Raw genomic sequence first — 24,014 nt, 5'->3', positions numbered from 1 at the left:
AAGATACAAGATAAGGAAGAGATGTTGTATGGCAAAGATATCCTACAATTCTCAGTAATTACTATTAAGCATCATCTCAAAAAAAAAGCCAAGTAAAGGCTTTGATTATTTAAGTAATATGGAGGGATAAAACTTCTATATGAAATATCTGAAGAAAATAAAAGTGATTACGACAATTACTTTTTAAACTGGCTTACTTTTGAAAAGAAATCACATCAAAGGCAATTAGTGAAAATCTATCTTCCTATTCCAAGAGAAAAATCTGATGTTATGAAAATTATTACAAGGGAAAGAAAAATAGCTTTACACACACCTCAAAATTTATGCTTGAACTAGAAGAACTAAAGTAAAATTACACAGCATATCCGGACTACAAACTTATTACCAAGTGAATAAATGGTATATGGTTTATAATATGCACACAGTACTATCAATATTCAATATCAATTGGATATTAAAGTACAAACACAGCCCTACATGCAAGTAGCTGGTAAGTATAAATAACTAGTTCAAACCTGGATGTGTTCTCTAGGTTGTTCAGAGAATGAAAGGTTTTCCTTATGCCACTGCGTGTATTCTAGTGTTACTGCATGCCTGGCTATGTATGTTGGTGGGAAGAGATGTTGGAGTCAAAATAACAAGGCTGCTGTTTTTAACTCATGTTACAGAACTCATTTTCCCACAGAAACAAAACTGTAAACAGTAGATGTTTCAGGGTCAGCCCACAATAACCTATTTAACCATATACTGTGTAACCGGAAAAAAAAATAGTATTAGAATTGTAACACAATTGCTGCTAATGCCTTATAAGTAAAACTGATTCTGTAGACTAGTCTAGGAATCTAATCACTATTTCAAACATCGTTTTGGTGGGAAAATATGTCCAGAGCCCCAGACTGATCTATGAACGACCTTTTGGTATATCAAAAGTAGAAAACTGTTTCATTTAAAATAGTGAGTTATCTGTCACCTTTCTATTCCCCACTCCCATTCAAAATATTGGCTTAAAAGTTCAAAGTTACTAAATAGTTTGCCATTTTTCTGTAACTGTTGTCCAAAAACAAAATTATTTGTGGCCTCCAAAACTGATCCCCCAAATACAGTTCAAAATGTAAAAGTTCAGTAGCAGCATTATCTGTAATACAATGAATTATGAAGTTCTGAAAAGCCAAACAGACCTCACCCTGAATGCTAATTACCCTTACAAAGAATATTATTCATTATGTATCAAAGTCTTCAAACTATGAAAATCATACATTTGTTTTTAAGAACAATGACTATATATTCATTTCAAGTTTTTCTACCAAAATCACCACTTACAAAATCTTTTTTACATATACAACCTATAAATACTGGGACATACTGACCAATGAATTAAGTGGCAGCTAGAAAAAAAAACAATTTTAATTCCCATAAAAATTCTAAGGTTCATATGAAAAGCCAGTTTGTTTTGCTATTCCCAGAAGTGACCTTTTGATCGTTAAACATATTTTTTTTCAGGTAGCTGCCAGGGGAAAATACTGTAACTGGATATTCATTAACCTGAACTCTACTTGGTGATCCTGCCCAAACTTAGCTTAGCTTGTCCTCAGATACTGAACATACAATCCTTGCACTGCTACTGGAAGTCTTTCCAGTTTAATAGAACCTCCCAGAGCTTGTACTTTACGACACAGTTTTCAAGAAACCCAGTGTTCATTTCCACACCTAGAGAAGGAAATCTTTGAAGGTTTTAAGGAACTGGAATCCACCCAATCAGAATCACTACTTTTTCTTGGCATTACTAAACCCTAATTACTAAAAAGCAAAAAACATTTTAAGTTCAAACAGGTCTGATTTATTTTCCTCTAAGACACGAAAAACATTCTACTAATTCTCTGACTAAAATAGCTTTAATTTGGTCTGAGTGTACTAAAAACCTGCCCTTGTTGGGGAAATATCTAGTAACAGAGAAACAAAAGCCTCAATTTTGAGTATTTTTCTAAAGAAAAAATAAAATTAATGGAAACAAGATACCTCTAGCCATTCCTCCCCCACAAAAAAAGGAAATAAGCATCATTATGTTCCGCACCTGAAAATATTCAATTAGAACAAACGTGTAAACAATTAACTTGTATGACTCATAACGTACATTTCAAATTTTAAAACTGGTCCCACTAACTGGTTTCTATTTTATGTTTAGCAGCAAAAGATTTACTTAAACCCCAGAGTATTTTTTTAAAGCTTAGGAATTTCAAAATTAACTATACATTTAAATTGATACCCAACAGTATAACTTGGAATGACAGAGATAACATTCTATCTTATAACTATATTCTAGGCAAGCTATGCCACATATATGTATATACAATTTTAAAAATCCATTAAGCTAGTAGTCCAAAACAACTGCTAAATGTAATGAATATTCTTATTAGTAGAAAAGAAAAATCTTTACAAATTAAAAAATAAGCTTTATAAAATACAATTATTCATCTCAAAACTGGAAAAAAAACATTTTTAGCTAAATAAGTTTCAAATAAAATTGTCTGAGGTTTGATGCCACAATAACAACTCTATACACACAATTTGTAAACATTATGGGCTCAGATGGTTAATGTTACATGTCATTAATGATTACTGAGGACGGGTAGCAAATGATTAATTTCAGTGCAATAATACAAATGAATTAAAGTTGTTATCAAGTCACATACAACAATTTTTAAAAATAAGCAATAAAAATTAATTACAATTCCAAAGTATAAAGGGATTCTGTAAAGTTTTTAAACTGGCTTAAAAGGAAAGGCTCTGCAACAGTTGTCAAATTTTCCTCTTTTACACTATTCTCTAGTAAAAGCTTTCTTTTGATTAGCCTTCACAATATCATCAGGGGATGCAGATTTGAAGTCAAATGGTGTTATTACTTTGAGAGGACCTATTTCTTTGTCCTTTACTTCTTGAACTTGTCTACTGTAAAGAAAAGTCTTATAGAGGTCAAAGGTGTGTCTCTTGCAGGTTTTCGGTGGGTATCGAAGACACAGTGTCAAAGCAAAAGCTGAAGGTCTAGCAGCAAGGGCCTTTGTCCAAGAAAGAGAAAAGGGTGGTTTCCTAGTAATATAGCTTTTCTTGCTTTTCTTATTCTCCCTGGAGAAACTAGAATTTTTCATTAGCTTAGAACTTGGAACTTTAGCTCCTGGTATTAAGATATTTGACTGGTTTTCTATAGGCTTGGGAAAGATCTCTGGGGTTTTTATAAGGACACTTAGATCAATATTTGAATCTACTGCAGAAGACTTCATTTCAGGTAAATCCAATATAGAAGAATCTTTTCTAATTTGAGATTTATCTACTTCATTAATAGATTCTGCAATTAAATCAGAAAGAGATAAATTTTCAAGATCTCTAGTAGGAGAAGCCTTAGAAAATGCCAAAGATGACAGAGATCCTGTTAACTCTGGTATTCCAGCTGAAGACTGATACTGACTTATTTGTGACAATGGTGTGGATCCCAAACTCATATCTGTAAAACTGGCAGAAGACTGGTTACAAAGATCAGATAAAGAAAAATATTGGCTTGGATTATTTTCTTTGTGTTCTTGAAATAGTTCAGTAAGAGATGGACTTTCACATTGGGAAAACTGTACCCAATCCTTTTCTAAATTATGTTTCTTGGAACACTGTTGAGCTGAAAGGAACACTTCCAGATAAGTGTGCCTTTTTATTCTGAAGATGACTTATATTATTATCAAGAGTCATGTTTTCTAATGTGTTAGTTAAATAAAAAGAACTACCAATACTTCCCAAGTTGTTCTGTACTGGAACGTTTTCAACACTGGGTAGTACACTACTTTCAATGGACAAAGAACTATCAGATCTTTTTGTCTGTATTAATGCTTTCAAATCTGGTCCTCCCTTATAATCAACCAAGGAGGAAGACTCAGATGAATCAGCTCCCAATAATTTACCATCTACACTATCTGAAATCAGACTTTCAAGGTCACTTTTAGAGGAAAATCTAATCGCTGGCTGACTGTTAACAGATTCATAAAATGAATCATGTGGCATATCATTAATTAGGTCAGCTAATGACAGCTCTTTTGATGACTTACATGATGCTAGTTTCTTATCACTGTGAGGCCTGTCAAGTTTCTTTTTTTTATGTAGTAAACGGTGACTCAAGATAGCTGAAGAACTACAAGATAATCCATCTTTAGGTACTGAGTCATAAAACTCAAAAGGGGGTACTACTGCACCCTGAATGGTTTACTGGTGAAGGAAAAAAGCTTTGAACATTATCAGTTGATACTTCAGATGAACAAAATAAGACTCCTTACCTTACAATAGCCAGTAATTTTCAGGTAAATGGGTCCAGAAAAAAAAAGTTCCACAAATGGAGAAGACAGTCACAGCAACCAAAAGAAAACATGAAACGAGGCATTTAATTACTAAATGTTTCTTTAAAGAACTGAGACATGAATAAAGAGGTGCATGGTCATTATTTAAGAAACATTCCGAAGGATACTTTCAAGACATCTTTTGCCTTCCATTTGCAATTGAAAATTTTAACAATTCAAAAACATAGCTACCAATACAGGAAATGGTTTACTTCAACCAGTATTTTTTAGTAAATACTAGTTTATTTTTTTTAATTTGTCTTATTCAGCAGCACATGTATGTCACAAATAAAACCTAATGTGAATTACTAAGGGTGCAAGAAATTTGAGTTCATGAAGAATTTGAATTGCAGAATTTTTTAAACTGTTGTTTTTATTACTTTTGAGTATCTATAGTAATTACCTAAGGTAATACCATGCTGTAAGTATTGGATCTTGAAATCTACTGTAATGAAGAGAGGATTTATGAGTATCCCAATTCTGGGATTAGTGGTTAATTTTCAGTAAGTAAACATTCCCTCTCACTATTTTTTAATATTATCTCCCTATAGAAGCCTTCAATCTAGCCTTTGTCCAAATTATAATTCCAGAATTAATAAACTCTCAAATTAATAACGTTTTACAGATCACTGGTTATTCAAATTCAAACCTCAAACAAAAGAAAACTTTGTAAGACTCAACCTTTAAACAGATACAAGCACCTAAGAAAAACCTGACTAAACTATTTTACTTTAGTCTAAGCTAGTTAACTCAGAAAATATTGCTAATGAGACTATGGTTAAAGATTCAAATCCCACAATGGTCAGTCAAATTTGCCCAAATAAAAGAAGCTTCACTGCCAACAACTTTGCTTTAACCTGAGTCAGACTTTTGCACATCCAGGACACTAGCTACAAGAAAGCTCAAATAAGTACGAGAAAAGCCTTATACAAAGACAAAAAACAAAGGCCCAAATGTATTATGTAAACAGCACTATGATTTGTATTATATAATACTTCTCTTTTTAGTTCTAATTTTAAATTTAACTCTAATTTTCTACAGATAAAAACTGAAGTTTGGCTTTTTTTTTACAAATTTAAACACTGATTAGATGTCAGTTCCCATTTACATATGATTTTCCAGGAAATGATTAAAAAAAAAACAACAGGTCAGTGAAATATCCAATTCCCAGTTTTGTTTTTGCCATTCATTTCTACTTCCTACATCATCATCTTTTTTTAATGTACACTACTAACAAGAAACTTACTTGCTTGAATTTGATTTGATTTGCCCAAGCAAGATTAGAAAACAAGCAGTACATGAGCCTAACAGTAGACAACTAGGTACATGAAACAGCAAGGCACCCTAGATAATCCTTCAATTAGGTAGTCAATATATGAATAATCAAGAGTTAGGTACATACAAACCTTTGCAAAATATTAAGTTATTACAAGCAGCAATGGGTTTCAAAAGAATTAATAGCATACCTTTTGTTGCCTTTCCCATGGAGACAGCTTCTTCATTCTTGGTCTGCTTTTTATCTTGCTCAAGCACCATAGCTAAAGCCTTCTCCACATCAAATTTGTTTTGCAGCACTGCTTCAATCATTCTTTCATCTGGGACATCATCTCCAAGCACCTCTCTCATGTGATCAAGGCATGAATAAAGACGAGCTATGGCAAATAACAGTAGTCAAAAATACATTACATAGTATCACAAAATAGCCCTGAACTTTCCAAATCAACATCTACATTTCTACGCAGTTTGTAATACTATAAACACGACTGAAATCTTATCAGTTCCCCTTAGAAATAAGATTTTTCTCAAAAACTGGACTAAACCTGTGATTACATTGCTGTAAAGAAATAAGTTCAGAATAACAGAGAAGCAAGTTTTGGGGGTTTTTTTTCTTAACTGTACCTTGATCAATCCCACTAAGCTGGTGATTAGAAATAGAGTCAGTAGGTTCTTTTGTATCTTCATAGTCATACTCTTCTACTGGTTCAACAAATGATGATGGTTTGTCACGTCTTGAGTAAATAAACTGAGCAGCTATAATACAAAAAGAACAGGACACTATAAATAAATAGTTCCTAAACCTTAAATTTTCTTACCGAGGAGAAAAAGTTAGTTAAAAATTACAGATGCTGATATATCAATTACGTACAGTAATATCAGAATAAACAAATGATGCTGAACAATAAATCATTACGACGACATTTACACTGGTTTTAGAAAATAGATACCATCTCATATATTCCCATATACTCACTGCTGAATGCAAGGCTCTAAATCTATATTAATCCTGCCTTGGTTTTCTCATTGCCTACTCATTCTGCAATCCTTTCCAAGTGGTTTTTCCCATCTCTACCATCATCATCATAGACAGCTAGTATTCACATAGTGCTTCAAAGTTTGCAAAGTACATGTTTTCTCATTTGATCTATTGAAAAAACATGAATTTCAGCAGTCTACTTATTTTATTGAATCTACTTTATCCAAAATCACCAATCACCACCCAACTGTAAAATGCAATGTACTTAATCCTAGGGTTGGACTACATCTTTATGTTCCCCGCTGGCTATGCCATTTTATGACTGTAATAATTTCTCCTCTTTCTCGCAAAATGGCTCCACTTCTTCATCCTATTCCCCAAATTTGGGCTATACCCCAGAGGTCTGGGCCTTCACTCTGTGCTTTTTACTCTAAAATTCTCTCTTCAGAAACCTTCAAACCAAGAGAGCATGATCTTAATCAGGTCAAGAAAGGAGCATCTATCCAGTATCCTGTCTTCATGGTTTGAACTATATAGACGGCCCACAAGTGTACAACTCCATTATCTGATGAATTTCATTCATTTATTCATGTACTCTACTGGTTGGTAAATACTTTGTCATTATGTGGAAGACTTACTATTATCACAAAACTAACACATTCTAAAATCTTACAATATTTTTTCACCCAAAAATGGGCCACCCATTGGGACTTCCCTATTTCTGACAATGGTATCGATCAATTTCAAAATCTTGAATATTATCCCTGGACTCTTTGCTCTATATCCAGTGAGTTGTCTTGTTTATTCTTCTTTCACTAATCTCTAAGGTCTATTCCATCAATTCAATTCAAGCAATGAGTTCTTAAATGTACAAAGTATTATGCTGCGATGGGAGAGAGATAAAAAGTTAAACAAGTGCTCACAGAGCTTATGATCTAGTAGGGGAGTAACACATAGACACAGATAACTAACACTAATAATACATATGTACATATGTACATAACAAGGTACAAAGGCTTCCACAGAGATGTCATTTGACATGGTTAACTGAAAAAGGGTAAAAGATGATATTGGAGCATCAGGAGCAAAGGTTATCAAGTCTGTGAAGTATAGGGGAGTAGCATGGGAAGAAGAGGGGAAAGTGAGCATGTCAACAGAATGTGGAATGCCTTGAATTTTTCCAAATGGAAAGGCATCCTACTTTTACTTAACAGACAACAGGGATCCAATATTTTTGAGCACTATGTGAGATAGACAAGGAAGACTACTCTGACAGCAATATGAAAGGTAGACTGGAAGAAGGAAAGATGGAGGGGGGAAGACATGTAAAAATAATTATTACAATAGTTCAGGAAAGTGAAATTGAAATTCTGTACTAGGAGGGGTATTGGGAATAGAGATGAGGTGGATGGGCAAATTGACAGAACTTGTTATTGACTGGCTATGAGAGATGAAGTGTAGTAAGTTTTAAGACATGGGAAACTAGTGATACCACTGAAAGAAACAGAAACACCAGAAAGAAGGACAACTTTAGCGAAAAAGATAAGCTCAGTTTACGATGTGTTGCACTGAAGTGCTAATGGGTAGAGATACCCTACAGCTAAGGTTCTTAACCTTTTTTTATGTCATAGATCCCTTTGGCAATCTGATAAAGACTTTGGATCTGCTCCTCTCAGAATGATGTTTTTAAGTACTTGAAGAAATTTTAAGTTAGAGAGCAGGAAGCATTGTTTCTTTGTATGCCCAGCACTTAACTAAGCCTGTCACATACTAATAGCTTAATATATGCTTATTAACTGACTGAAAATAAAGGTGAAATTTTTTTTCCCCATCCAAGCACATGTCTGAAGAACTCCTGTCCTAAAGAAAGTGTGAGAGATGATCTCTCAGAAGTGAAGCCTCCCCAAAGGGTCAATAATTCTTGTTAATAGTTCTTGACTGTTGCTTTCAAAACCCTGCCCCACTCAGTTAAGCACATAGCAAAAAGAACAGCCCTACCCCCAACCCGAACTGCTTGCCCTTGCAAAACTTCTGCCTTTTCTTGTCTCTGGGCGAACTTGTGCCTCTGTGAATAGATTGTACCCCCTGAAAGCCCAGCCAATGGGATAAGGGGAAAGGAGTTAGGGAGGAAGAACTTGCCTTAGGGTATAAATAAGCCTTGATTTCCATAACAAACTCGTACTCTCCTGGCCGGCACCCTTTCTCATGAGAAAGCAATAAACTCCTTTCTATTTTCAAGGTATCTAAGTCTTTGGGTTTTTTTGGTTTTTTTTTTTTGAGTAAGTAGGCTCTGTTCCACACAAAAGTAAGAAAAAAGAAAGTAAAAGTATGGAGCTCCAACAAGACATCAAACTCTGTGACACAGCTTTGGTAATCATCTGTACAAAGGTGATAATTGAAGTTACCTCAGAATGTGGTAGCCAGCAAAAGACAAGTGTATCAAAGACAGAACAGAGGCCAAGGAACAAATGAATCACAGATTCAGAGCTAGAAAGAATTTTAGAAGCCAACAAGTACAACTCTCAACTTACAAATAAGGAAACTGAGATGCTCATCCCCCTTAATCATTCTGCTACTTCTAACTCCTTCATACTATAAAGATGCTCCTTCCTTGGCTTCAGTAACATCACACTCCCCTGGTTTCTTCCTATATCTCTAATATTTCAGTATTACATAGGGTATCACACACCAAAGGGAATGCAAATTTTTAATCTCTGTAACTTTTTTCCCCCTTTTTTCCTAAAGACCAGCCTTAATCTCAAATCACTCTGGTTCTCCAAATTACCCTAGCTCTCACTGACTGGCCAATAACAGTCCCAGGCCAAGCCCTACTGGCTCATTGTTTGGGCCCCCCAATGACTCACAATGAATGTAAATAGCAATTGTTTTTGTTTTGGCCAGAAACCCAGAGGATCTTCCCCTCCCAGATCTTTTTTTTTTAAAGAGGATTTTCTTTACCTCATTGTTACTAAGCCTTAACCACTGAATAGGCATTGCCTCAGTCAAACTGAGACCTGTTAAAGACCTTAGCTTGCAAAGGGCCAAGGTTCCCCACTGCATCCTGGGCAATCTCCAGTTATCCTGATCTATATTTGGCCACTGGAAGTAGATGGCTACAGAGGTGAAAGTGAGGCTGGTGTCTTTGCACAGCCCTCTTCACTTAAATCCAATTCACTTGCAAGTCATAGCATTGCCTTCCTGATGTCATGGTCCTCTTCGAGAATGAAGGACAAACTGCAACAGCAAGCAATATTCAGTGGTTCCACAGTTAGTCAATAATCAATCAATAAATAAACAAACATTTAGTAAGCAACAATTATGTGCTGGGCACTGTGCTAAGCTCTGGGGATAAAAAAAAAAAAGCAAGACTGTGCCTGCCCTCAAGAAGCTTATAATTTAATGGGAAAAATAATATGCAAACAAATATATACAAAGCAAGCTATATACAGGATAAATAAAAGATAATTAACAGAGTTAAGATACTAGAATTAAGAGAGCTTAGGAAAGGCTTCCTGTAAAAGATGAGATTTTAGTTGGGACTTAAAAGTAAGCCTGGGAAGTAACAGAGTTGAACAGGGAGAGCATTCTAGACTTGGGGAATATCCAAAGAAAATGCCTAGTGGTGAGAGATGAAATGTCTTGTTCCTGGAATTGTCATCAAGTCAGTCAACAAGCATTTATTAAGCACCTACTATGAGCTGGAGATACAAAACAAGGTCAAAAACATAAAAATAAAAAGTTCCTGGTCTCAAAGCACTCACAGTTTTAACAATTGGCATTTATACATAGTGTTTTAAGGTTTATAAAAGTGCTTTACAAATATTACAAATTTCATCCTTACAAGTAAGGAAAGTAGGTGATATTATTACCCCAATTTTACAAATGAGGGAACCCAGGGTCACATAGCTAGAAAGTATATGAGGCAGAATTTGAACTCAGGGCGTCCCAGTTCCACTGGCAGGATAATTTGGAGATATTCAACTTAAGTGAAGGCACGACATTAAGGGAAATTTGTAAAGGCTTCTTACAGAAAGTTTTAGCTAGGACCTGAAAGAAGCCAGAGAAGCCAGGAGATGGGGAAGAGAATTGCAGGTATGGGGAAACAGGACAGCTAGTGTAAATAGAATCACTGTTCTGAGTATTATTCAAGGAACAGCAAAGCAGTCAGTGTCACTGGAGTAAGGTATAAGAAGACTGGAAAGATAGAAGGGTTCTAGGTTATAGAAGACTCTGAATTTCAAATACAGAATTTTGTATTTCATCCTGGAGTTAATAGGGAATCAATGGTGTTGACTAAGCAGGATTGAAGAGGCCGTGTAACATGATCAAACTTAGACTTTAGAGAGATCACTTTTATAGCTAAGTGAAGGACGGACTAAAGTGTTAGGAAAGGATGATGGACTAGAGGTGGGAAGACTCGAAGCAGGAGACCAACCAGAGTCTACTGCAACATTCTAGATGTGAGGTAATGACAGCCTGTTCCCGAGATGTGGCAGTGTTTAAAGGAAAGATGTTTCAGAGGTAGAATCAATAGGAGTTGGCAACTGATTGGCAGTTACCTCAGACTGTTACCAACCACTGGCCTTCTTTTCTCTTCAATCTTGTCCTTGGCATTCATTCATTCCCATAGTTTTAGCTACCATTTTCCTATGTGGATGACTTCCAAATTTATATTTTTACTTCTGACTTCTATGCTGATTCATGGCCCTGACTCCAATTGCCCACAAAACATTTTCCATTTGGATGTTCTATCATCATCTCAAAATGAACCAATGAAAAACCTACAGAGCAGTCACCATACTTCCTCCTAAAATTTACTACTACTTCTGGCTTCACTATTGTATATCCATAACTACTGTTCATCTGCCTGCCCAGGTTCATAACCATCAGCACTATCATTAATTCTTTTTTACCACATTCATTTAATCCTATCTCTGCTGCATTTCTGGCTTCTCTCTCCTTCTATTTCCAATGCTACCAACCTAGTACAACTGTCATTAGCACGTATCTGGAATACTACAAAAACTTCTAAAATGCTCCTCCCCTTCCATTTATCTCCATCCAATCCAAAATAATATGTTTTAACACATAAATCTGGTCAAAAATCTTCAATGGGACCTTATTGCCCCATTGTCCCAAATCCACTCTTTTGCCTGTCACTAGATGTCCTCCACAATCTAGTGCCACCCTACGTTTCCAACCGTATCGTATAGCTCTACCTCCGATGCACTGTTATACTACACTCAAACCAAGTAATTTTCTGACCCTTAAGTATACAACAAACTCTCTATGACTTTGCTCAGGTTGTTCCTGAGCTTGGAACACCTTCCTCCTTTCCCATCTTAATTTGCTGTACTCGTTACCTATCCTTTAAAAAAAGCCGAACTCAAATGCTACTTTTTTCTATGAATTCTGATCATCCCACTAATATTCCCCTTCCCATTCAGAACTCAAAGAGCACTTTGTTTTATGTCTCAAGCATTCAGGCAATAGTGCATATTACAGATATTTTTAAAGGCATCTTATTCCCTTTTTGGTAAAATCTTTGGGAACTGGGCCTATATTACATCTAAACTTTATCTCCCCAAGAACAGTAATGAAGGATGCATTTGAATACTCAATTCTCTGAACCTATTTTTTTTTCACCTATAGAATTAAAGGCTAGAATTTTTATGGTAACAAAAAACTAGAAACAAACAAAAATGCCTGTCAATTAGGGAATAGCTAAATTAACTGTAATTCATAAATGTAACTGAATATTACTATACCATAAGAAATGAAGAACTGAGAAACAAAGGAAATTTTAAAGCACTATAAGTGATTAAATATTCTTTAAAATAATGAACATCCAACCACCGTCATTTCAATCCACCCTACACCCTGATGACAAGTTTTCCTAATAGCAAACATCCTCAGCCAAAAACTAAATAAATAAATAAAAATTTAAATGCTAATGCTCATCACTGAACATAAACTAAAGCTGTTAACATCTTAGCCTTATTTTCAAGGCACTATAAAACCCATCCAAATATACCTTTCCAATTTTACTATCATTGTCTTCCTATGCAAATTTTCAATTCTGGCCAAAATGGTCTATTAACTGTTTCCTTAACATGTTGTTCCACCTGCCTGAAATACCATTGTTTCTCTCTTTTTTCCTTCAATACCCAGCTCAAGTCCCTCTTTCCTCTGTGGCCAACTTCCAAACTACTAACAAACATGTCTATGACATTCATTGATCATTTATTATATGTTATGGTTCTCAATTTACTTCACTGTAAATTAGGAAGTTGAACTAAATGACCTATCTATAGTCCCTTCTCACTCTAAATCCGATATGGATTTGAAATCAGAGGACCTGGATTAGAATCTCAGTTCTCCTACTTTCTATTCAGTTCAAGTAAACAAAACATTAAGTACCTATAATGTTCAAGGCACTATACGAGATAAGCTGTTCTACTGTTAAACTGCCATTCATATTATATATATATGTCCTACCTTCTGGAAACTATTTTGGATCTATTTTATATTTGTCTACATACTTTTTAATTTTATCCCAGTTGAATCTGAACATCTTGAAAGCAGGGACTGCTTTGTTTTTATCTCTATCCTCAGCACTGAACAGTGCCTAGCATGCCATCCATTTAATAAATCCTTGCTGATTTTAGTACCAAAATAAAAACAGAAAAAAGCAGTCTGTGTCCTCAAAAAGATTATATTACCATCTGTGTGATCTTGGGTGGGCCACTTAACCTTTCTGGACTTCAGTTTCATCATCTATGAAAGTAATGACAGCCCAAATTATATTTGAGGTTAATTTGTGTTAAAAAAAATTTTTAACAGGATATTTCATATATACATTTCACATATATGTACATATTTCATATATATGCACATATACATTTATTGTTCAGTCAATCCAGTCATGTCCAACTCTTTGTGAACCAACTTGAGGTTGCTTGGTATAGATCCTGCAGTGGTTAGCCATTTTCGTTTGAATTTTACAGATGAGGAAACTAAGGCAAACAGGCTTAAGTGCCTTTGCTCAGGGTCATACAGCTAGTAAGTATCTTCTGCTACCTTTGAACTCAGGAAGACAAGTTATCCTGAATCCAGGCTATACTAACTCGAAGGTCTCTTCTAGTTCTAACACAATGAATATATGATTCCTTGAATAGATATCTGTAAAGGGAAATATAACGACAAGTTTAAAGTAATCCTTAGCTGTACCAATAGCCACTGACACTTGACAGTAGAATTGTAGTGAAGAAGTAACAAGTGTTTATTAAAAAATAAAGAAGAGACTCCAATAAAACCAAATACAAGAAGCTAGAGGAAGCTTCTGAAGAACTTTTAACAAGAGCCAGGGGGCCATTGCCAATCGTCCTGACCTATGTCTTGCCACTGGACTCTGATAACTAGAGGAGAGAGTGACTGTGCACAGCCCTATCTCACCTGTAAGTCAAGACACCACCCTCCTGATATCATTGATGCTCTTCAAGAATGAAGGAGAAGGAAGAGCAACAACAGCAACAGGCAGAAAAGATTTCTACAAAAGGGATGTATATGGGCCACCACAAAGAAGAAACTCATTTCTTCAGAAATAAAAGAGGGAATATTCTCTTCTCTCATCCTGTCCTGTTTCTAAATTGTTCCCAAGCGTGTAGGGAAGGACCTGAGGTAACAAGACTAAGCAGTTAAGATAGTGTTTCTAACCAGGGGTCTATGAACTTTTTTAAATGTTTTGATAACAGGTTCCTTTGTAATCCTATATAATTTATTTTATTAAAAATATTATTCTGAAAAAGGGTCCGTAGGCTTCACCAGAGACCTGTGGTTAAGAAAAAATGTTTAAGAACTCCTGCCCTAATGTCATCTTTCCTTTTTCTCCACTACTACCTGTCTAGACTAGCTCCAGGATTGGTCTAATCAGGCAGCAACCCCAACACCTAATCAATGTTATCTCCAATTCTGCCTGCCTCCCACCCCCACACCCAGTTCACCTGTCCTGCTCTTCACCCTAGAGTCCTAAACTTGCCCAAGTGCCTATAATGAAATGCCCGGAAGCGGTACCCTGCAGCTTAAGGGAGAAAATAAAGGGTTTTAGCCACAAACTAAGTTTCCCTAAGAATTTATATTGGCAATTGACCTTCAAAATTCTGGAGCACCCTCCCCCCAACAAATCCCTCCAAAATCCTCACTACTTCTACCCTCAAATCACAAAGACTCTACCAGTATCCAGATTATAGGAGGAAAGGGAAAGCTGTGCCTCTGATGTCTGTTAAGTGGAATCCCAAATGTATTTACCAAAATAAATATTACTTAATGTCACAGTTATGCTCTGTAGTACCATTAGTAAAATATTATACTTCAGGTATCACATATGCAAACCCCTCCCCACCAATCTCTAATTTATATAGTCTTAAAGAGTTGTCCGAGGAATAAGGAAACGACTTGCATATGACTTAGGTAAACGCCTATGACTTACGAAAATGACTTGCCTACTATCCGTGGCAGAACTTCAGTTCAATTCTTCTTTCCTGACTCCAAATCCAACACTCTATCCACTAAACTATGCTGCCTCTTCAGGTACATTATGGACTACATAAGCTTTTGTGGGACAGCTCTGGAATCTAATCACCATTTTTCTAACATTGTTTTTCTTCGGAAATGCATTCTAAAGTACCAAACAACCAACTTACATGCAAATTTTTGGAACTGTCAAGCTATAGTAACAGGTTTATAGAACACCTCAATATTATCATTATACAAAAGACTCAATGGAGAACTCTGCTCCAGCCTTTGTTCTATCCCTTAAAGAAGAAAGACCAAAGAACTGCTTTTGATGCAAGATAACTATAACTAAAGAAAAGGATTACAGCACTGCCTCAAACTTTACTTACAAGACCACCCACAAAATAGCTTTGAAATAAAAAATTAGTCCTCTAATATTTAGGAGTAACTATACATAAATTATTCAATAACCACTAAAAAAGAGTAAAAAGTAAAAATATCTATGATGTTCTGTAATATTATTCAACATATTACATTCCAGCACAAGCAAATTAGAATTAGGATCATAAGACTTGAAACTGGAAGAAACCTGATAAATCATTTTGCAAATCTGAAGTAGCAAAGGCAGGATTCTCAAAAATGCAGTTCACATGACCACAGAACCAATACTCACTTCACTAACATTGCATTCCATGCCACCAAAGAAAAGTATTTCTCATCTTTAATACACATGAGAAAAACCATACACATCATTTTTCTACAAATTGCTTAAAACTTAAAAGACAGAAATAAAATCATATAGTTTTAGTTATAGGTAAAAATAGTTAACCCATATCTCCAAATGCATATTGAAGTATTTATCTTCCAATCCAATCCAACACTACATTTTAAGTGCCTCTTATGTATGGAGAATAGTTGCTAGATTCTAAGACTACAAAGACAAAATGAAAAAACAGTCCTTGCCGTCAAAGAGCTTACAGAACTCAGAGTTCTTCTGCTACATTCAAGGTCTAGAAAAACAGTACTTTTATCCACCTGTTTTTTTTCAAAATCCCCCTGTTTTTTTTCAAAATCCCATATCAAGACTCAATTTCATCCAGAATACGTACCTGTTGATGGTGAAATACAATAATCATCCTCTACAGACTGGCCATAGAGATCATCATCTTCAAAATCTAAATGAAATATACAATAAGTTAACATAAATATCAAGTGATCTTATTCTAATCAATAATGCTTCCAATATTAAACACATCTATGCTATGGCAAACCTGGGATATGTTACTCTAACAACTGTTTCAAAGACTGAAAATATTTATCTTTAAAGATTGGAGTATGTTTCCAATGAGTATCTACTTGGTTTCCAGTTCTTTGCTACAAAAAGTACTGCCATGAATATTTTGGAAACAAAGGACCTTTCTATCTTTGACTTCCTTGGTGTACATGCCCAGTAATGGAATCAAAATATCAAACAGTTCCAGTTGATCTTCAGTCAGCTGTCAGCATATACCTACAATCACCCTCCTCCCCCAATTTAATAAATGCTAGTGGCTCCCTGTTATTTACAGGATCCAAATACAGAATCCTCCTTTTCGCTTTTAAAGTATTTCTTAACTTGGCCCTCCCCTACTTTTTCAGTTTTCTTATACCTCACTTCCACTCAGATACTCTTGTGATCTAGTAACACCAGCCTCCCTGCTTTTCCTCACACAAGATACTCCATTTCCCAACTCAAAGCATTTTCCATTGGCTATCTCCCATGTCATTTCATATGAAACACCAGGCTGGATGAATCAAAAGCCAGACTTAAGGTGTGCCAGGAGAAATACCAACAATCTCAGATATGCAGACGATAACATTCTGATGGCAGAAAGTAAAGAGAAATTAAGAATCCTGATTACAGTAAGAGAGCATAAAAGCTGGTTTGAAGTTTTAATATCAAAAAAACTAAGATCCTGACAACTGATTCCATCACTTTCTAGACAACAGAGGAAAAGAAGCTGTGTCAGATTCTATATTCTTGGCCTCAAAGATCACTGCAAACAGCAACAGCAGCCATGAAATTAAAAGATCCTTGTTCTCTGGAAGTAAAGCTATGGCAAATCTGGACAGCATACTAAAAGGCAAAGACATTAATGGTATGTATAGTAAAAGCTAAGGTTTTTCCAGTAGCGACATACCACTGTGAGAGTTGGACTATAAGGACAGCTGAGAGCCACAGAATTGACGCTTTTGAATTGTAATCCTGGAAAAGACTTGTAAGAGTCCCGTATACACAACAAAAAGATCAAATCATTTAATACTTAAAGAAATTAATTCATGCTATTATTCACTGGAAGGCCAAATACTAAAGCTGAAGCTTAAATACTTTGGCCACATGGTGGGAAGACAGGACTCACTGGCAAAGACCCTGATTCCGGAAAAGACTGAAGGCAAAAGGAAAGGGGGACACTAGAGGATAAGAAGAACTGATAGTGTCACGAAAACAATAAACACAAATTTGGACAAACTCCCAGAGATAGCAGAGGTTAGATGGGCCTGGTGTACTATGGTGCATAGGGTCATAAAGAGTTGGAAACAGGGGCAGCTAGGTGGCTCAGTGTATAGAGCACTGGACCTGGAGTCAGGAGGACCTGTATTCAAATCCAGCCTCAGACACATGATACTCACTAGCTGTGTGATCCTGGGCAAGTCACAACCTCAATTGCCTCGTCAAAAAAGCCAAAAAAAAAAAGAGTTGGAAACAACTGAACAACATCCCCCATGACAGAACTTTCTCCCTCTTCATCTTTACCTCATGACTTCCATGTATTCCTTCAAGTCTTAGTTTAAATCCCAACCCTCAGAGAGAAATCTTTCCAGAGCCAAGACGGCAGAGTGAAAGCAGTGACTTGCTTGAGCTCTCCCCTAAACCCCTCCAAATATTCATAAAAAATGGCTCTAAATAAATTCTGAAGCAGCAGAACCCACAAAAAGACAGAGTGAAACAAATTTCCAGCCCAAGACAACCTGGATGATTGATCACAAAGGTGTATCGCGCCGGGCTAGGAGAGCAGTGCAGCGTGGGCGCGCAGGCCACAGCAAACCTGGAGCAGGCCTCAGAGGACTGAATCGCGGGGCAGCTGTGGAGATTTCCAGAATCCTCAATCCACGAATGCCAAAGACAATTTAGAAGGTCAGTGGGAAAAGTCTGTTTCTGTCAGTGGTCAGAGAGGTTTCAGCTTCATTCCCCAAGAGCGTGGCGGGGGGGGGGGGGCTGCTTCCCTAGCTTCCGGCCCACAGATTGAGGGGGAATCCAGTGGCTGATCAGAGAGGGACTGCAGGGATCTGTTTGCCAGTGCTGAGGCAGGAATCTCTTGCTTTGCCCCTGTGTGGATCTGGGTCACAGTTCTGGGCGGCGGTGCTGGGGTGAGGAGGAGTGCTGGCCTGGTGGAGCTTCGAGTGGCTGTGGAGAGGAACCCCTCCTCACAGTTATGGGACAGAAAGGAATACTTGTGGTCACAGGCCAGGAAAGGAGTAAACACCCTGCCCCTTATCATACCACCTTGGAAGAACTGAAAATTTACAGGTCCCTACAAGTATCTCTGAAAACAGCTATACAAACCCCTGAAGCTTGGGACAGTACACTCTCTACACTGGAAGCAGACTCTTACCTTAACAAAGAGTTTAAAACTCAAGTAATTTTCTGGGATCATGAGCAAGCAGCGCAAAAAGAGTCAGACTATATTATCTTACTTTGGTGAAAAAGAAGATCAAAACATACAACCAGAAGAAGACAACAAAATCAAAGCTCCTACATCCAAAGCCTCCAAGAAAAATATGAATCAGTCCCAGGCCTTGGAAGAGCTCAAAAGGGATCTTGAGAATCAAGTAAGGGAAGCAGAGGAAAAACTGGGAAGAGAAATGAGAGTGATGCAAGAAAATCATGAAAAACAAGTCAACAGCTTGCTAAAGGAGACCCAAAAAAATACTGAAGAAAATAACACCTTAAAAAATAGCCTAACCCAAATGGCAAAAGAGGTCCAAAAAGCCAATGAGGAGAAAAATGCCCTAAAAAGAAAAATTGGCCAAATGGAAAAGGAAGTCCAAAAGATTACTGAAGAAAATACTTCCTTAAAAATTAGGATACAGCAATTGGAAATTAGTGACTTTATGAGAAATCAAGACACTGTAAAACAAATCCAAAAGAATGAAAAATTACAAAACAATGTGAAATATCTCATTGGAAAAACAACTGACCTGGAAAATAGATCCAGGAGAGAGAATTTAAAAATTATTGGACTATCTGAAAGCCATGATCAAAAAAAGAGCCTAGACATCATCTTTCAAGAAATTATCAAGGAAAACTGCCCTGATATAGTAGAACCAGAGGGCAAAATAGAAATTGAAAGAATCCATAGATCTCCTCCTGAAAGAGATCCCCAAAGGAAAACTCCTAGGAATATTGTAGCCAAATTCCAGAGTTCCCAGGTCAAGGAGAAAATATTACAAGCTGCCAGAAAGAAACAATTCAAGTACTGTGGAAACACAATCAGGATAACACAAGATTTAGCAGCTTCTACATTAAAGGACCGCAGGGCATGGAATATAATATTCTGGAGGGCAAAGGAGATAGGATTACAACCAAGAATCACCTACCCAGCAAAACTGAGTATAATCCTTCAGGGGAAAAAATGGTCATTCAGTGAAATAGAGGACTTTCAAGCATTCCTGATGAAAAGACCAGAGCTAAACAGAAAATCTGACTTTCAAAAACAGGACTCAAGTGGAACATGAAGAGGTAAACAGGAAAGAGAAATCATAAGAGACTTATTAAGATTGAACTGTTTACATTCCTGAATGGAAAGATGATATTTGTAACTCATGAGAACTTTGTCAGTATTAGGGTAGTTGAAGGAAAAAAATTGTATGTATGTATATATATAGACAGATAGATAGAGGGCACAGGATGAGTTGAAGATTAAGGGGTCATATCTGGAGAATAAAATTAAGGGATGAGAAGGATGATACTCAGAGAAGAAAGGGAGAGGTAGAATGGGGTAAATTATCTCACACACAAAAAAAAGAAATCTTTCCCAGTACTCCTTAATTTTAGTGTCTCTCTAAGATTATTCTCCAATATATCTTGTAAGTTATTTGCATGTTATTTACCCTATTAAACTACGAACTCCTAAAAACCAGGAACTGGGGTTTTTTTGGGGTTTTTTTTTCCCTTTGCATCTCTAAGGCTTAGTACAGTGCCTGACACTGACCCACACAATTCAGTGGAGTTTTCCAGATCTGTTGTGCATGCAGATTTACAGTTCCAATGCATTTTAAGTGTGCCTATGCTCCCACAACCCCCTTCAACACTCTTTTCATCTTTCCTTACCTATGCCAATTTGAATGTCAGGGGAAACCTCAAAGTTGTTTTAATTTTCATTTCTCTTTCAGGTGATTTCGAATATTTTTATTTAGTTAATATTTCTGCCCCCATATTTAACAACTTTTTTCACAGGTATATTTCATACAGCTTCTCCAAGAAAATAAAATATTATATAGTACTATCTACAGAATACACTTTTTTTTGTTTGTTTTGGCTAGGCAATTGGGGTTAAGTGACTTGCCCAGGGCACACAGCTAATGAGTATCATGTGTCTGAGGCCACATTTGAACTCAGGTCCACCTGACTCCAGGGCCAGTGCTCTATCCACTGTGCCACCTAGCTTACACTAGAATTTACACTCTTGAGCTGCTTTTTTGATGCTGTTTAAATTAGGCCAAAATGAGCTATCTACTTGTCTATTCGTCTAGACAACCTTGTAATCAATGGCACATATTTTTAATACAACTGGCTGAGCTTAGTGGTACAAACAGTAAAATCATTTTTTTTGTTTTTTGTGTGTACATCTTAATATTTCAAGAGGCATTAAACTCCACAAAAGCAATATACATAGTTTTATTTCCCTTACTACAGTATAAGCTCCATGCAAACAGCATCCCTCTCACTATGCCTAGCAGTATCCCTTTTACATAGTGGGCACAAATATTAAATTGAAATGAAGTAAACTAAAGACTAGGTATGGATGTCCACAACCTTGGAGCAATTAGACTTACATTCTTATTGGTCTACTAATCTCAAAAAGGTCAGTTAAAATAGCAAGAATTTAAAAAGTGGGATCCAAGAATAAAATGGGGGTAACTGGCACATACTTGATAAATTGATTTCTTTAAGGACAAAGAACACTAACTCATAAAAATTAGTTAAACGCCAATTAGAAAGGAATTTAATTTTCAAAGACTACTAAAAGTTCTCAGAACAACAGTCAGGGAAAAAAACAACTACCACCTCTGGGCATGCAGAAAACAGAAAATTTAAATTCTCCATTTTAAATGAAACCAACAAGTTTAATTTTAAGAAGTAGCTCAACTAAAGCATACCACATCAAGTAATTAGTTCATTTCATTAGCAATTCTAAGAAATGTAAATTAAAAAGCATCTCAAAATATATTAACCATCCAAAAGGTATGTAAGATGTTTTTGCAAACTGACTTTCTTTTAAAAAAAAAGTTAAGATTTTTAGCCTCTTCACCATGCTAACTCATGATTCAGGTTTTTTTAGTCATTCTAGAAAGTCAATGTCACCTAAGACACCTAAGACAAAACAAGATGAAAAAAACTGTTCCTGACATATTTAAAGTGGTTATGATGTCATCAACTGTTCCAAAGAAAACATGGCAACCTGAACTCAGGAGGGTCAGTAAATTGAGAAAAAACTTCTCAGTTCAAAAACAAAATGTACAAAGATAGAAATAATTAAGTCTAATTTTGTTTTGTTTTCAGCAGATTTTCCACCTAATCTAATGCAGTTTATTTAAACATCTGTGACCTACAACATTTAGTTTCAAGCTTTAAACGGTTTCCATTTTAAGCAATATCAGGAATATAACAAATATCATAATAGGCAACTAACAGATTTACAACAAAAATTGTATAAGGATTGTCGTAGTTGCTTTACAAATACAAACATTTAAGAATATGTCATGAATCCCGAACTTCCCTTTTAAAATTCTACTGTGGGTAATTCGATTAGATTAAATAAACATTAAATGCCTATTGTATGCTAAGAACTGGGGCTAGAGGACACAGAAGTGAATGGAAAAGACCTGCTCCTGGGGCGCTTAAATCTAATAGAGGGAAAAGTTACATAAATTACCAAATTTGGTAAACTGCCCCTTGAATATAGCTTATATAGTTTTAAATAATTAGATCCATTTACTTGATATTCAGTGTGTAAGCAAGTACTTCTTTCTGTCATAACACAAACTCATTCAAGGTTCCTCCTTTATACAATTTTGGATTTGGTGAACAGGTCCAAATTCATCATAGCCATGACCCTACAAGCCTGGATAGACTTCGCTTACAATGTCCTCTCAGTCTCATCTATTCTCATATGAAAGTCACTTATCATTTTAGTTTCCCTTCTTTGGACCTTTATCATCACCTACTGAATTCTAAACTCCTAGTTTAGTATGAAATTCAAATGGAACAAAGCCAGAAGATAACCAATTCATTCATACAATTCTTAAGTGCATAAGTAAACAGGAACCGACATACACAGCTTTTAAAGCGTGATACCGAATATTTTTACTTTGCATATTTATACCAACACCATATTTATACCCAAAACAAAAACTTTGCTTGGAGAATAAATCAGAAAGGTTTCCCAAAACTGTGTGGTGTTTGTTTGTTTGTTTTTTTTAATCAAGTGGAACTTGTTTTTTTAAAGGAGATAGAGCAGCGCAAAAAAGACAAATGGGGAGGCAGAAAAAAGGGGAATGCACTAAAGAAGAAAACACATGGGTTTATATTTACACGTTAAAGGAGGTCCCCCTGAAAGGTGATATTTACACTGTACTAATAAATAAACTTTATTAAGCGCCTACTATGTGGCAGGTGCTAAGTACACCAAAATCCTTACCTCGCCAAATTCCTACCCGATAGTCTACGCGCTCTGCCCACATAACAAAAGAAAAATAATGACCACGAGTGGCATCACCCCCAGCAGCTGGATCATTCTCCTACCTACCTGTGACAAATATTTCCCTTGTCCAATGTGTTTATGTCAAATAATACCCCACCAAGCTGTCTTGGCCTCCACGCTCCGCAATCATCACTCCCGGGCCCTGGATGCCGGGGGAAGCCAAAGGGAAGCGGCCGAAAAGGAGGCCGGGAGCAAAGAAAAGACAGTCAGCCCTATAGGGCCCAAGGCCGCGGTCCAGGGTGGCAGGGGGAAGGATCGGGCTCTGTACCCACCTTCATCGTAGTTGTAGCCTCGGACGTTCCTGTGCCGCGCCATGGCGACTACGGTGTGCGCCCCGCTGCCTCGGCCCCCTCAGATTGCCTTTTTCAGATGCGGCAGCAACTGCCACAGCAGCCTGAGGAGCGCTCAGACGCCATGTTGGCTTCCGGCAAAGCTCTACGCAAAGGTTCTGCGCACGCGCGACGACGCGCCAAACGGCGGCGTCTCCCAAAAACGCATGCGCGCTGAGACTTCAGGCACTCCACCCGCTACCTAATCCGCCGACACCATGGAGATGATTGGTAGCACGCCGGGGGATTACGTACTGGAGCTCCGCCTTGAACCTGCAAGGAGGAGGGGCTGCCCCAATACCGACCTCGTCACGTGGTGCCGCCTGGATTTCTGCACACGTGAAATTTATTTGGTCGCAAGGACTTAGTGTGAGGTGGTGGAAGTAGAGTAAAACTAGCCCGAGTTGTCATAAGAGTCAGTCAGTCAGTTTACGATATTTAATAGAAATGTGGAGATAGGACAGTGAGAACGAAGTTGTAAAAAAGTGAGCTGTTTGGCATAGACGGATGAGAATGTAAAGTG

At 36.8% G+C, this 24,014-nt stretch overlaps 2 protein-coding genes across 5 annotated transcripts in view; both read right to left on the bottom strand.

Moving 5' to 3' along the window:
- LOC110208908 (HBS1-like protein) overlaps positions 1-23,619 on the bottom strand; it is a 131,991-nt gene extending 108,372 nt beyond the window's left edge. For 2 of the 4 annotated variants that reach the window (XM_020987108.2, XM_020987109.2), the window contains exons 1-4: positions 23,435-23,618; positions 16,248-16,313; positions 6,270-6,401; positions 5,837-6,022 (exon numbers count right to left, since the gene is read on the bottom strand). In XM_020987108.2, coding sequence (XP_020842767.1) covers positions 5,837-6,022; positions 6,270-6,401; positions 16,248-16,313; positions 23,435-23,477 — 427 coding nt within the window. In that variant the 5' untranslated portion in view covers positions 23,478-23,618. Of the gene's footprint in view, positions 1-5,836; positions 6,023-6,269; positions 6,402-16,247; positions 16,314-23,434 lie in introns of those variants that run through there. The other 2 variants (XR_013486934.1, XM_020987111.2) reach the window with 2 other exon arrangements.
- On the bottom strand, positions 1,815-4,041 carry LOC144457940 (uncharacterized). Its single transcript, XM_078156784.1, has 2 exons — positions 3,768-4,041; positions 1,815-3,709 (listed from the first exon to the last, which is right to left on the bottom strand). Exons 1-2 carry the CDS (start codon positions 4,039-4,041, stop codon positions 2,817-2,819), a joined length of 1,167 nt encoding a protein of 388 aa, XP_078012910.1. The 3' UTR covers positions 1,815-2,816.
- Positions 23,620-24,014: the final 395 nt, after the last annotated feature.

Source organism: Phascolarctos cinereus, unplaced genomic scaffold, assembly GCF_003287225.1.
Source record: "Phascolarctos cinereus isolate Bilbo 61053 unplaced genomic scaffold, phaCin_HiC Scaffold_5;HRSCAF=322, whole genome shotgun sequence".
NCBI lineage: Eukaryota > Metazoa > Chordata > Mammalia > Diprotodontia > Phascolarctidae > Phascolarctos > Phascolarctos cinereus.
This window is presented reverse-complemented; position numbering and strand designations above follow the sequence as displayed.

Excerpts from the sequence above, each read along its gene's own strand:
- LOC144457940 (XM_078156784.1), bottom strand. The coding sequence starts at position 4,041 with ATGCCACATGATTCATTTTATGAATCTGTTAACAGTCAGCCAGCGATT. Across the intron at positions 3,710-3,767 it reads GAACAACTTGGGAAGTATTG|TCATCTTCAGAATAAAAAGG; the intron begins GTAGTTCTTTTT and ends TAATAATATAAG.